The sequence below is a fragment of the Cavia porcellus genome, unplaced genomic scaffold (genome assembly GCF_034190915.1).
Source record: "Cavia porcellus strain 051 isolate PalLab524CR breed Dunkin Hartley unplaced genomic scaffold, mCavPor4.1 scaffold_29, whole genome shotgun sequence".
In the NCBI taxonomy this organism is placed as follows: Eukaryota; Metazoa; Chordata; class Mammalia; order Rodentia; family Caviidae; genus Cavia; species Cavia porcellus.
In genome coordinates, this window is record NW_026947512.1 from 22,408,504 (window position 1) to 22,422,816 (window position 14,313).

General features: G+C 39.7%; 1 protein-coding gene across 3 annotated transcripts in view; it reads right to left on the bottom strand.

The window, feature by feature from the left end:
* The window catches only part of Ipo9 (importin 9), a 45,995-nt gene that overhangs the window by 3,432 nt on the left and 28,250 nt on the right, over positions 1-14,313 (bottom strand). For all 3 annotated transcript variants that reach the window (XM_063239990.1, XM_023567108.2, XM_063239991.1), the window contains exons 12-19: positions 14,148-14,254; positions 13,643-13,782; positions 10,616-10,775; positions 4,851-5,077; positions 3,018-3,166; positions 2,430-2,558; positions 1,405-1,680; positions 961-1,127 (exon numbers count right to left, since the gene is read on the bottom strand). In XM_063239990.1, coding sequence (XP_063096060.1) covers positions 961-1,127; positions 1,405-1,680; positions 2,430-2,558; positions 3,018-3,166; positions 4,851-5,077; positions 10,616-10,775; positions 13,643-13,782; positions 14,148-14,254 — 1,355 coding nt within the window. The remainder of the gene's footprint in view (positions 1-960; positions 1,128-1,404; positions 1,681-2,429; positions 2,559-3,017; positions 3,167-4,850; positions 5,078-10,615; positions 10,776-13,642; positions 13,783-14,147; positions 14,255-14,313) is intronic.

The following is a 14,313-nucleotide window of genomic DNA, read 5'->3' on the forward strand; positions in this document are numbered from 1 at the left end:
TTACAACTATTTAGGAGAGAGACATGAGTTAGTTGAAATTCAGAAGTCACAAGATAATCTAAATAAGGTCTTGTTATAGTCTAGATCTAGAGTGCCCCTGCACATTTTTATGTCCCTAGAAGGGCGATTAGATGCTATACTCATGGGTGGATCCATCCTTGATTAGTTCAATGCTGAGTGTGCTGCTGGGTAGTGGAGTCTGGAAGAGGCAGGTCACTGGGAGTGACTGGAATGGTTTATCTCCCTCCCCAGCTCTTCCCTTCTCTCCCTGCTTCCTGATCATCATGACAAGAACAGCTTCCATCTGTCAGGTGCTTCTACCATGCCATTTCTGCCTGGGAGAAGGTGACTGACTGGAATCTCTAAAAACTGTGAGCCAAAATAAACTTTTTTTTTTTTTTTTAAATTTTTTTTTCCCTGAGTTTTCATGAATCCAAAATAAACTTTTTCTCTCCACAAAGCTGCAGGTGTCAGGTATCATATCTCAACAATGGAAAAGTGACTAAGACAGATCTGCTCTTGTTAAAGCAAAGCTAGGGTGCCTAAGCATTACAACGGGTGGTCACACTGTAGAGTGCAAAGGGTGATAAGTCTAGGCCAGAAAGTCAGAATACCAACATTAGAAGGCTTGGCTTTGTAAAGAAGAATGAGCTCCTAGCAGTATGTAATTGGATGGGGTCTGTGGCAGAAGGACTCTCATCCAGTAGACATCAGAAATATATGGACTACTGTGTTGATTACCTTTTGAGGATTTCAAGATGGTAGCCATTCAAACTGAGTGTGGTGATACATGACTATGATGCCACTACTTGGGAGGCATTCAAATATGCAGGTTACAAGAAAGAGAAAAGAAACTACAAGGGGTAGTTTGATGTATCAAACAAAAATCAACAGTTCAAGTCAAGGATGGAAAAAATGTGAGCAGGGGCAGAATGTTAGAGAAGAAAAATAGGGTCCTACCTGACTTTGCCTTCATATTGTCCATAGAACAGATGCTGTCGGCTTGTCCACTCTGCCATCACAAATTCCAGGGCAGGTTTGCCAGTGGGTCCTGGGAGGCTACAAAGGAACTCCAAGAGAGGTTCCAGCTGAGTGTGTACCAGATGAGCAAACACCATGATCAGCGACTAGAAGAACAAGCAGGATATCTGCTTCAGAGAAATTAATTTCACAGACATAGGAGACAAAGGGGAAAGGGCTCATCAGTCAAGAAACAGCCTATGCACTGCAGGGATGGGACAAGAGAACATGGAGATTCCCCTAACCATGTTTCTTGGGTCAGAACAGGTGCAGTTTTACTAACTATTCAATAAACATAGAGGATAAACCAAGTTAAGGCCCACATACTAATTTGCATCTCTATCATCCAGGGGGTGGGAAAGCCCAATTCCCCACCTTCCTTACCTGCATGACACTGAGTGTCTCTGCCTGCTGCATCTTACTGAGGATGGCACGAAGAATCTGATCCAGATTCTCCCCAAGCTCCCGCCCTGCCTTGGAGATGAGGGTGGAGACAAGACGGCCCACGAAGGCTGCAGTGAACTCTGAGGTGCGGGGGTCTAGCAGCTGGCTCACCACTTGCATCACATACCACAGTCCATTGTGGCCTTGCTCATCATGCCACTGGGCTACCTGTTCCAGTGTCACTGATACATAGGCTCGCAAACACTCGCCACCATTCTGGGGACAGAGGGGGCATGAAAGATTAGCGACCAGGAGATAGTTGCCACAAGGCCCTCAGCTGGTATGGACAAATGTTATTCAGAGGCCTACTGCCTCCTAAGTGCCTCTGGCAGCAGGCTCTTTCCAGTCAGGTATTTACTGTTATAGGTACAGACATGCATCGTACAATTCTCCCTCTATCCAGTTATTTAAAAAAAAAAAAATGTGTATTTCTGATCATATGGGACAAACTATAGAGACAAACGTTGGGTACTCAAACACTTCTCACACAGAGCAGTAATTGGGGGTACTATAGGTCTTTATAGGAAAAATAGACTCTACACAAACCACAGTTTGCTTAGGGATTTCCAAGTTGATCAATACCCACTGGTAAGTATCTAAAACCTTTGCAATTAATTAAAGATAAAGTTCTGAAAAAGTAACCAACTCACCCAAAGAAGAGGAAAATGTTTAGGCATCCTTTCCCTTCCAGAGGCCTATCACTTGGCTGACTTTATCAATAGGAGGAATACTCAGAAACTCTTATGGGCCCAAGTCTAGATGTCTGCAATGGCTTTGGTAGTACCAATACTCTGATACAGAAGGCCAAGATGCCTAGTATCTGTACTCATTAAGGTTATAAGGGACCCAAAGTAGCCTCCACTCGTCCTGGGTCCTCGGAGTAAATATGGAACTGACCAAAAAGCATGAAAGCATGCCAGCTTTCTCAGGTTACTCTAAGCCTGTGGTCTCCATGTATTAAATACCTGCATAGTAGCATTATCATCTGTGTGAAGGGTGCACTGTGCCACAGCAGGGAAAGCTTGGCAGATGAGGAGCTGGGAAAGGGGAGGCTTTGTATTCCGCACTACTGTGGTCAGGATATCAATAGCTGTCTGCAGGAGAGAAGAAAGAAGAGTCAGAACTGCCTCTGGGTTAGGAGATGACCAACAACCATGATGCTGACTAGGACAGGCACATGGTAGCAACCCAGAGGAGGCTCACCAATGAAAGGCAAATTTCCATAGAAAAGGAACAAATAGTAGTTTATCACTTTATTAGCCAATGAGGAGCATACAGTACATAGCAGTGGACTGCAGCTAGGTGACATACTTAGTGCTGCTGTGTAATGGTGGAACAATAGTCAATTCATGACTGTACCTCTGGAATTAGAAAAGCCATTTTTCTTAAAGCTTCAGACAAGCATCCACTGTTCTTACGGGCCAAGTATCCCAGTAAAACTGCTCTACTTCATGAATCTCCAATGCTATTACTAGTTTCCCATCAGGCAGGTGGTTCTTTCCACAGATGGCACTCACAGATCTCTGACATACACAGGCCTCGTGACCACTCACCGCACACAGTCCTGCAGGAATCTTATCTGCTGGGGCCTGCATTATGCTGACCAGAGTGGGAATCAGCCTCATCTGCATTGGGCCCTGACAGGCTTCGATCTGAGACAGCTCCTTAAAGATGTCCTGAGCCAGCGAAGCAACAACAGGATCTGAAGTGGACAAGGCAACACAGAATCCCCGTTGGATGGTCTGCATCTAATTGTGGCATAATACTTGTTGTTTGGCCCTAATCTAAGTTAACTTTTGCTCTGATTATGTGTCACATATTTGGGACATAATGGGGGTACATGAATAACTTGAGAGGACAGGAGAGATGCTAAATCTCCAAGAGGTACAGTATGCTATATATGTGTTTAGTTGTTTTTAATTTTGAGACAGGATCTTTGTTCTGCATTGCAGACTGGCCCAGATCCTCCCGTCTCAGGCCCTTGAGTGCTGGGATTACAGGGTACCACCACAGCCAATGCACAGTCAGCATGTTTTCATTAAGGCAAGGAAGAGCCATTAATAGCTATTCTTAAAAACAAAATCTGCCTTTTTGGGGACATACTGAGGATGGGGCTTTTGCACTGAGCTACATCTGCAGCCTTCTAAAAATCTGAAATAGTATTTTACTAACTTACTAAGTTTTCCAGGATGGGTTGAAACTTCGACCTACCTAAGTACCCTAGGTTGCTGGGACTACAGATGAGCACCACCATGCCTGGTTAAAATATTTTTTCCCTCCTTGAGGCAAATCTTTATGGATATTGTTGTTGTGAAACCAAATGCCTGGAGAGGAGGGAGAAGAGTCTACTACCAGGTATGTGCGCATGTGGTACTAGGGATTAAACACAGACCTTGCTCACGCTAGGCAAGGGCTCTACTACTAAGCTATATCCCCAGCCCCTGGTATTTGTATTAAGAAGAATGAGTTTCAAAAATTGTCGAAACGTATTTTTTCCCCAAAAGACTTGTGTAATGAAGAGAAATCATACATGTATCTTAGGAGGTGGTTCACCAGACAGAACTCCCAAAGCCACTTCTGGGGCAAAAATAAAACTTTCTTTACAAAGCAGACCCTTATGTTTGCAGGCATGGTGGCACACGTCTGGTAATCCCAGTATTCAGAAGGCTGAGGCAAGAGGATCATCATGAGTTGGAAGCCAGCCTGGGTTGTGTAGTGAGTTCAGGGCGAACCTAAACTATATGGCAAGTCCCTATCTAAAAAAAAAAAAAAGATCCTTTACTTTGATCTTGTTTACCTAGAGCAGTGGTGGTGAACCTATGGCTTATGTGTTACAGCAGGTTGTTTGTATCATTGAAAGCTCTAAAAGGTTCACTATCACTGAGCCAGATAATAAAAATATCCTACATTTATTATGAAAATGTATGCTGAAAGTGCACATAAAAATCACTACAGCATTATTGCTAATAGAAAAAAAAAAGAAAGAGAGAATACTCTAGCTGTTCATTAACAGAATGGGTAGATGATGATACAGAAAATCTGACGGAAAGAATAATATATCCAAGTAGGGAATATGGGAACATCTCCAAAATAGACTTTTTTTTGTTTGTTTGTTTTGGTTTTTGAGACAAGGTCTCGCTACGCAGCTTAGGCTGGTCCTGAACCCACTGTATAGCCCACACTGGCCTCAGTGTTCCTCCTGTATGCTGGGATTACAGGCATGTACCACCAGTAGCACAACTTTATTCTTTGCTAACCGAAAGATCACAAACATTTTTTGTTTGTGATACTTAAGCCCATTAGATCTTAGGGAAACTTTCACCTAATTTACCAGTGACCACGTTTTTCTAGTATTTCTCATTAGTACATCCTGTCTAATGGCATACCATTACTGTATTTTAGGAAAATGGCAATGGTGAAGGGACAGATTTTGCTTTCCATGCTTGCTGTGAACTCTGGGTCTACTGTACAAACGATGCATAGGGTCTCCATCACCAGGTTGAGGACCTCTGAGCTGAACTGGGCTGCTAGGTGAATTAAGCCATCAAGGATGCTGGGGAGGAAGGGCTGAAGCACGTGGGTACTCTCTGAGACTTTCAGTTGATCACAATAACTAGAGAGAGACAGATAAGCAAGAATTACTCATAAGTAGAACTCTCCATTCCTGACTCTTCCAATCTTACCTATTATAGTATTTATAGACATAGCTTTCTAACGCTACATTCTAGAGTCAGATATGTTTTTCATCTTTATATAGCGTATTACATAAATCTCAACGGCATTTATTTTTAAGTTTTTGTCTTGGCTTTTTTTTTCATACAAGGCACTGGATCCAGGTCCCTACAAAGGCTAAACATATACTCTCCCACTGAGCTATATCCCAAGTTCATTTGCTATTTCCTTTAAAATTTCCCTCCATTTTTTTTTTTTTTGGTACCGGGGATCGAACTCATGACCTTGTGTTTTCCAGGCAGGCGCTTATGTTAAAAGGAGCTAAATCCCTGGCCCTGCTTTCTCCCTGTTTTTAAGCATTTCTAGTCATGTCATTACGTCCAACTTATTAAGATATTAAGCGAAATGCTTTCTGATTCCTCAGACTATTGCTTGAGTCACATTCCTGAATTTTGGATATACAGACACATAATTTACTAAAAAGTTAGTACTTAACATTTCTTCCAACACAACTGTTTTTTTTTTTTTTTTTTTTTTGTCTTTTTCCTTTTTATCGGTACCGGGAATTGAACTCACAACTGCCTGCTTGCAAGGCAGGTGCTTATGCCGCTGAGCTAAATCCCCAGCCCCTCACAACTGTTATTTAATGAGACTTGTCTCCTGAGTGCTGAGATTACAAGTATGTATCAACACACCCAGTTTTGAGAATATTTTGTTATTTCAGTACTGCAAAACCTTTGTATGCTTTTTTCAGTTTTCACATGCAAAAATGAGATTAATTTATATCAAATTATATGCAGTTAGTACACTACTTACATGGTTTAAAGTTCTTTATACTGTACTGACCTCTTATACTGTACTGACCAACAAATATTTACTGAGTACAGTCTACCGTGTGCAAGGGATACAATTTTTACAAATATATTATCTTTGTGTCATTTTGTTTTTTGTGACAGTGTTTTTATATATAGTTCAGGGTGGCCCTGAACTCACTATGTAGCCCAGGCTGGCTTTGATCTCATGGTGATCCTCCTGCTTCAGCCTCCCAGGTGCTGGGATTACAGGCATGTGCTACTATGCCAGTATAAATTCATTATATAAATCTTCACTTTTATTTATAGAATGGCAATATTGTCCCTATATATTAAAAGATCCTAGCACAGAAACATGACTCTGCTTAAGTTAATGATTTGATTTTATGTGTCTTATAGTTCTATTTTTTGTCATGGTTTTCAGCTTCCCAATGATCAAAGAAACTGGGGGCTTTGATCTCAGATTTGGCTACCTATTTTTTGTTTGCTGGCACATTATACCTTGTATCTTCTTTTTCTGTTGAGACTGCCATGGCTGGCCTCAAACTTGCTACTCTTTTAACTCAACCGCCAGAGTACTAGGATTTTAGGTGTACACTATTATGCCTGGCTTTTGTTTTGATTTTCAACAGCACCTTGCTCAGGACTAACTTCTGTAGACTGATGTGGCATCTGGCTTTGGCCAGCTCGCAACTCCTTGGATGCAGTTTTCAGTCCATCTCTCTACTAATGTAGCACTCAGCTGTGCCATAATCATCCCTATTTCCAAATTTAAATGTTTATGGTTATTTGCTCCTCTATGAATTTAAACTTTAAAGTCTGATACGTCAAAGAGTTGAAGTCATCTGTACAGAAAACACTAGATCTTATATTCCATGTTAACATGAATTTGGGCATTATTTTGGAAGTGCACATTTCTCAAAGTTTTTAAACAAATTGCTCCTAATACTTTTGGGTGCTCCTTATCCCAAAGTCTTCAAAGAAAATAGATACTCCAGGAAGACTGTATGTTTTTTCTTATAACCTTCTTCTGAGGGATCTGCATCTTACCTTGAAGAACACAACTGGGAGCTATGAAGGATCTTTCCTATAAGTACAACAATATCAGGTTTCCATTTTAGAAATAGCATCTTGACAGCTCAAGAATATAGGTTGTCAGTGTCAGGCTGAAGGTAGAGATTAGGAAGCTGCTGAAATAACCCAGACAGGAAAAGCTGAGGATGCAGGCTAGTTCAGTAGCAGTGGAAGAGATCAGAGGTAAGGAACCAAGATCTAAAAGGCAAAGAACTGGGATCGCTATTCACAAACAGCAAATATAGGACTTCTATCTTTTGATTCCTACCCTTATTGAAGCAAGGGGGTAGGCAAGAGAAATGAGGAGAATGTAAACAGTAAGCTCTGTAGTCAATATATTTAGTTTTAGGTTCTTATAAGTAGTGAATTCTAATATGCATAATAAACAGTGGATACATCAATTTGGACCTCAGGAAAATGTCTAGCATAAATATAATTTGAAATATATGATACAATATAATTATCTGTCAATACGTATCTGTTTCAAAACTTATTTAAGGTAGTTTAAAATGATATAAACTATGACACGAAGAATAAAACTGGAGCAAAAGAAAAAAGCAAGAGTGGTGTAATGACTATTAGAAGACTGCTAGTGACAACAGAAAGACATTTTCAGTAAAATGATAAAGACATTAAGCCAGATTATAACTGGCTGGAAAACTAAATTGGAAATGACCAAAATACAGAATCTTGGCTGTGAAGAAAAGACAGCATTTCTTCATAAGATAGCTCTTGATCTGGGATTCATAGATAGGTTTCAAGGGATTCAGTGTCTGTAACTTGTCTGTAAAATTCTGTAAACATGTCTGAATGTCCATTTATTTGGCATGCATATCCACAGCTTTTGTCACTTTTCACAAAGGTTAGTTTCCAGGAAAACCACTAAACCACTGTCAAAATAGTCAATGAGGGATAGATATTTGGTCTTTTTGAGACAAGCCTCCTTATGGAGTCTAAGCTAGCCTTGAATTCACTATGTAGCCCCAGCTGGCTTCAAACTGAGGCAATCTTTCTGCCTCAGCCTCCTGAGTGCTGGGATCACAGGCATTCACTATCACACCCAACCTGACATATACGTTATGATTAAAAATAAATAAGCTTTCCTCATGTATTTTTTTCTGATTATAAAAGTAATGTAAACTTATCAATAGAAAAACACCTTAAATATGTATGTATATAAAGCATGAAATATCCTTGTATTCTAACCTCTGGAGAAAATCAATGTAAACAAGGATGCACAATAGGTATTACTGCTCTTCTAAAACACTCTGCAAGTAGTGGGTTCATTTTACCCTAATTCACATTCATATCAAGCTCCTCTTTCAGTTTGCAACCTTACCAAATTTTTAGATTTCTAATACCTTTATTATTCATTCATATCAGCTTTTAAATTTATTATCCAGGTTCTACCCTTAGCCCATTAATGGGCAGTTTCAAGTGAGACACACATGGATTTGAATGGTTTAGTTCTTATTTAGTTGGAAAACACTTTTAATCATATACTGACACTTATTACAAAGGCACATTTATACTTTTCCTTTTTTTTAATACAATAGTACCTTGGTTCATGAACTTAAATTCATTCTACAATTCTGAAAAAGATGGCAACATTTGTGTTTGTGTGGGAAAAAATGGCCTTGGTTGTGTTTACCAACTGATGTATTGTTTGCAAACAAAGACAAAATTGTGTCAAACATTTCTGTTTGTGAACTAAATGAACTGAGGTACTTTAAGAAATAATTAATGGGGGCCAGGAATATAGTTTAGTGGCACAAGCACCTACATGGCAAGCTCAAAGTCCTGAGTTTGATTCCTGGTACAATAAAAGGAAAGAAGAGAAAGAGATACAAAGAAAGAATAGGGGGCTGGGGATTTACCTTGGTGGCATAGCACACCTCGCAAGTGTGAGATCCTGAGTTTGATACCTGGTACCACCCCCCAAGAAATAATTAATGCATATAAATGAAATCAAGTTTTATAAAGGCCCAAAGTGACACAGGAAATGACCATGGGTTTACAAAAACCCTTAATATTCATGTCTTAACTACAGTAGGCCTTTCAGATATGTGGAATGGCATCAGAGTACTTTGTCTCTTAACACAATAATATTTTAAATTATTTTAAAGCCAAAGATCTAGTTTACCTAAATTGTACATAAAAAGATGAGCTTCTGTTCAAATTAAGCATTTAATTAACAATACAGACAGAATAGTAGGTACTCAGAGCTTTCTGATGAGGTATGTATAACAATGTATGGCATCTCAGTCTTTGCCTCCAAAGGTAAGAGACCACAGGCAAATGGAAGAATTTTGTGCTGGCACTGTTTAGGGTTCAATTGAGATGCTTAAGTTTGGACACGAAAATATTCTTGAAAACACAATGTGTCCCTCTGGAATATAAATAAATGGCTCCTGAGCCCCTAGAGCTTAAGTTTGTGAAAAGAAATAAAACTGGGTGGGGGAGGGGAAAGGGAAGGGGAGAGCAGGCCACATTCTCCCGAATTTAGTTTCTCATACAGAGGCAATCTATCAACAAAACACCATGGCTTGGACCCTACTTTTATCAATTGGTTTATAAACAGGTGAGTTATTTTTCTCAAAGCCCCAAAGTTTTCACCTTTGAAATATGAAATAGTTCTAGAGATGAAATGGATTTAAAGGGAATGAGAAGCAAAAGGGAACAGAGTTTTATCTTCTGGATTCATAAAAACCATTTTGCCAATCTACCTTTTCCCTTCTCTTTTCAACATTCATCTTAAAGGAGCTTTTCAGAGAAACTTCTAACCAACACAATATAGTGGACAGCCATAATTTGGGATGTCTATCCTGGGTAATTTTCTTTCACAGTAATTCTTTTTTTCCCAGAGTCACCAAAGCAAGTCTGTATTCTAACAGGGCCTGTGTTGCGGCACAGGGGGATCAACACATAGGAGGAAGCCTCCTAGACTAAAACCTGAGAAGAGCTGGGGTGCTCTTATCTAGCAGCAGTAAGCCTGTGTCACTGAGGGGCAGGTCAGAAATGAGGGAATCTTTTGGAAGGATGATGTATTAGGTATGCAAATAAGGTACCCAGGTCCTTCCCTTTCTAATGTTAGCCAATCCATGATGTCCTCCTTCATTCCTCAAAAAGGTAGTAGTAGTGGGGCACTATGGTGACAATGCATTCATGGTGGAGTGGAAGGTGGCAATTGGATTGCCATAAAGGACCCTGAAGCAAGCTGTCCCTGTTCACCAGGAGATGCTGAGAGGAAGCAAAGGAAACGGTGCAACAGCTACCAGCCAAGGCATGTCCCCTTCCAGTCAGCACAGTAAAAATGAGAAAGTCAGACACTGCTTGTCTCACGCCCCCACTGAGAGATTTCTTTTTTTTTTCTTTTTTTTTTTTTTTTTTGTCTTTTTCGTTTTTATCGGTACCAGGGATCGAACTCACGACCGCCTGCTTGTAAGGCAGGCGCTTATGCCGCTGAGCTAAATCCTCAGCCCCCCACTGAGAGATTTTACCCTCCTTAATCTTATGAGGACCTGAAGGACAAAGATCTGTTTTCTTTCAAAGCTCTCAAAATAATTCTTATTACCCTAGAGTAGTATACTCACCCCCAGATGGCTCTCACCGCAGAAATTCGAACTGATGGGGGTTGTGTCTCATGAAGGCCACTAACTGTTGCCTGTAGGAACTGCTGGATCAGTTCAGGGGACATAGCAACAGTGAACCGACTGGCAGCCCAAAGTGCCCGACCCAAGAGGAAAGGAGACACTGGGAGAAAGACAGAGGAATTACAGGTTGGATGATGAAAGCTCTGTTCCCATACCCTTTCTGCCTCCTATTTCCACTCCTCAAAGGTTCACAAGTAACAGCATGCTAAATAATATATACAAGTCATTTGAGAGAAAAGTATGATCTCATAAGGTAAAAGCAAATGTGTGACCTTTGGTATGGAATCATTTTCCAAGTTTCACTTTTGACTACTGGCAAAGCAGATCTTCTGTTTAGAAACTAAGGAGACTTTACCATGCCAGCTCCCAGCCCCAACTCTCATTACTCCTTACCTGAACTACTAGGTTGGTCTTCCCCATTGCTATTTTCTTCCTATTCTTGGATCATTATTACAACATTATAAACTAGTTTTCATTATGTCATTGTCCTATTTATAGCCTTCAATGAATTTTACAGTCCACCAAATAAAATTACCACAGTTAGTATGGCACTCGAGGCTCTCTAAAATCAGTGACTCTGCTGTTACTTACGATTTCCCTTTATGCGTTATTTTTTTTGAGACAGTGTCTCGCTATACAGTTCAGGCTGGCCTCAAATGCACTACTTTCCTGCCTCAGCCTCCCAAGTGTTGAGATTACAGTTGTGAACTGGCCTTTTATGCGTTCGTTTTTTTTTTTTTTTTTTTGGGGGGGGGGTCTTTTTCACACAGGTTTTCACTATGCAGTTCAAATTGGCCTTGAACTAACTTTGTAGTCTATGCTGGCCTCGAATTTTTAGCAATTCTTCTGCTTCAGCTTCCCAAGTACTGGGATTACAGGCATGTGACACTATGCCTGGCTTTCATGCATTCTTTTTTTTTTTTTTAATGGGTACCGGGATTGAATTTACAACCGCAACCGCCTGCTTGCAAGGTAGGTGCTTATGCTGCTGAGCTAAATCCCCAGGCCCCTTTCAATGCATTCTTAACCTAAGTACATATCCCTCTCCAACAACTCATATTGACTTTTTTTTTTTTTCGGTCTTTTTCATTTTTATTGGTACCAGGGATCGAACTCATGACTGCCTGCATGCAAGGCAGGCGCTTATGCCGCTGAGCTAAATCCCCAGCCCCATATTGACTTTGCCAGTCTGTGCTTTGTGAATGTGACAAGCCAACATATTCCTCCCTTTGTTATCACCTAATCTCTCACAGCAAAATAATCCTATCTCGGAGTCACTGTAACTTTGTGTTTAGCATCTTACATGCTGTGTATTTTGTTTGATATTCCAGCTATGGTATAAGGATTAGTATTTCCTGCCTACAATAAGCTGCTTGAGGAGACTAAATTTAATCAGTTTGTCATAGCGCTTAACTTAGTTACACAGATGAAAACATCTAGTTAGCAGAAATTATTGAAGAGGCCCTAACAAACGAGCCACACATTACATAACACTTTACATAACAAAAACCAACAGTTCTCAAACTATGATTTAGGAGCTCCTAGAAGTTTCTAAAGTTAAAACAATTTTTATAATAACGCTAAGACATCAATTCTTTCCACTCTTTTATAAAGGAACAGTGGAATTTTCCAGAAATTGTATTATCATGGCTCTGAAAACTCATGGAATATATGTATAAGAATTTGTTTTAATTTTTAGTATGCTAAATATTGATAAATAAAAGCCACATAAAAATATTTCTGGGATTGTTTTAAAACCAAGAAGTATGAGAATGGCTGACCCAGAAAAGCCTTTAGCTATAGATAGGATTAACAAATTTTATATAAAAGGGCTGGGGATTTAGCTCAGTAGCATAAGTGCCTGCCTGCCTTACAAGCGCGTGGTCTTGAGTTCAAGCCCCAGTACCGATAAAACAAAACAAAAAAATGTTATATATAAAGCCTTTTCTCAAGTACTAATTTTTGAACATTCTGTGCCAGGCAAACTGTAAGAAGACACATGTTGATGGAAAAAAAAAAAGAAAAAAGAAAAAAAGGAATTATGGTGATGCGTTTGAGAATTCTAGAATACAATGACATATAGATATGATTTCTACTCTCTAAGATCTTACATTGCTAGGAAAGAGAAAACACATTCAGCAACTACAATTTAAAGCAATATATAACAAGCGCAGAGTGAAATAAGATATTCTCAATGAACCTGAGTCCTGGATGTACAACAATTTTAATTTTGTGATTCACAGAATGGAAATGGTGGGGTAACAAATCTTGTAACAGATTTATCTATTTAGAGTCACAAAGAAAAATGCTATTAAATGATGTAAGCTACTCCCAGAGTTATCCTATGAAAGAAAGGTAAGTAAATGGATTGAAAATGGCCTCAGTGTTCCAAGATTTAAGTACTGAGTAGGGAAGTAAAGACAGTATGTGTCTCTAAGGGTGAGGATAGGCATGGCATGAGCAGAGTCAACGCAGCAGAAAAGTCACAGTGAGAGCCAATGACTTTTAGCTCCTTCTCTGGAGAAATCAGTTGATAATAAAAACTTGTTTCTTCAAGGCAAGCAGTTAAACCGGACACAAATATTGCCAAGAATATAGTGTGAGAAAAATGACAGGAAGCAAACCAGAAGAATGAGTCTGATGGGTGTTCTGAACCTACTGACTCAAGCCAGGGTCCTCAGGTATAACACTCCATTCGAATGCCAATGACACAAATGGGAGTGGTAATTTGGGAGGAAATATGAATAGCATGGAAGAGTTATAAGCTGTACAAAATCAGCCTCTCGATACTAAAATTTGATCCTAGGTCTCTGGATTGCTTTAGGCATTCAGATGAGCTCATGTCCTAGGATGCGAAGAATATCTCCCAAAGAAAACAAGAACACTTGTTCTGTCTAGAAGAAAAATTTAACTGAATCAAAGGCAGCTTGAAAGTTCTTCCAGAATCCTGGCTGTGCAGAAATGTACCTGAGAGGTTGAGGTCTGCGAGGATGACACTGGTCAGGAACCCATGCATGTCGAAATGGATCCTGCCATTTTTCACACTGTCAGTGATAATGGACTTCACTGAGCCGAGGGCAAGCATGCAGGCCTCATGGATCTTCCACCTGTGAAAAAGATACCACAGGTTGGTAAATGAAACTCTACTACTAAAAATACAGAAGTATTTGAAGGAAGAAGATTCAAGAAAGGACATTCAGTATAGTTTGATGCAAAAGGGTCATTTATTTGTCAATCCTACCTAAACACTGTTAGTAAACTGCACCAAAAATAAAGAGTAAATTTAGTAACAAATTTTTCTAATTAACACAAAGTAAAAGTTCTTCATTAAAACAGATTAAAAAACATTTTGAGCAATTATTTTAAGGGTAGGTAAATATTCTTTAGATCAGGTGATTTGAAATAAGGCTTTGTCTCAGGCCCAATTCCGAAAACAAGTCACATGTGAAACATGTTAACTACTTGCTCTTACCAGTGCTCTGTGCCACTGTTTTTGGTTTGCTCAGCTTCTTGTAAATGCCGTGTGGCTGCAGCAGCCAGGGCTGCTGCACTCTCATTCTGGAAATCTGTGGCTACTGCCTAGGGAGAAAAAAGGGCTAAAAAGTCTTATGAGGATAGTAAATGCTTTTGAACTGCAA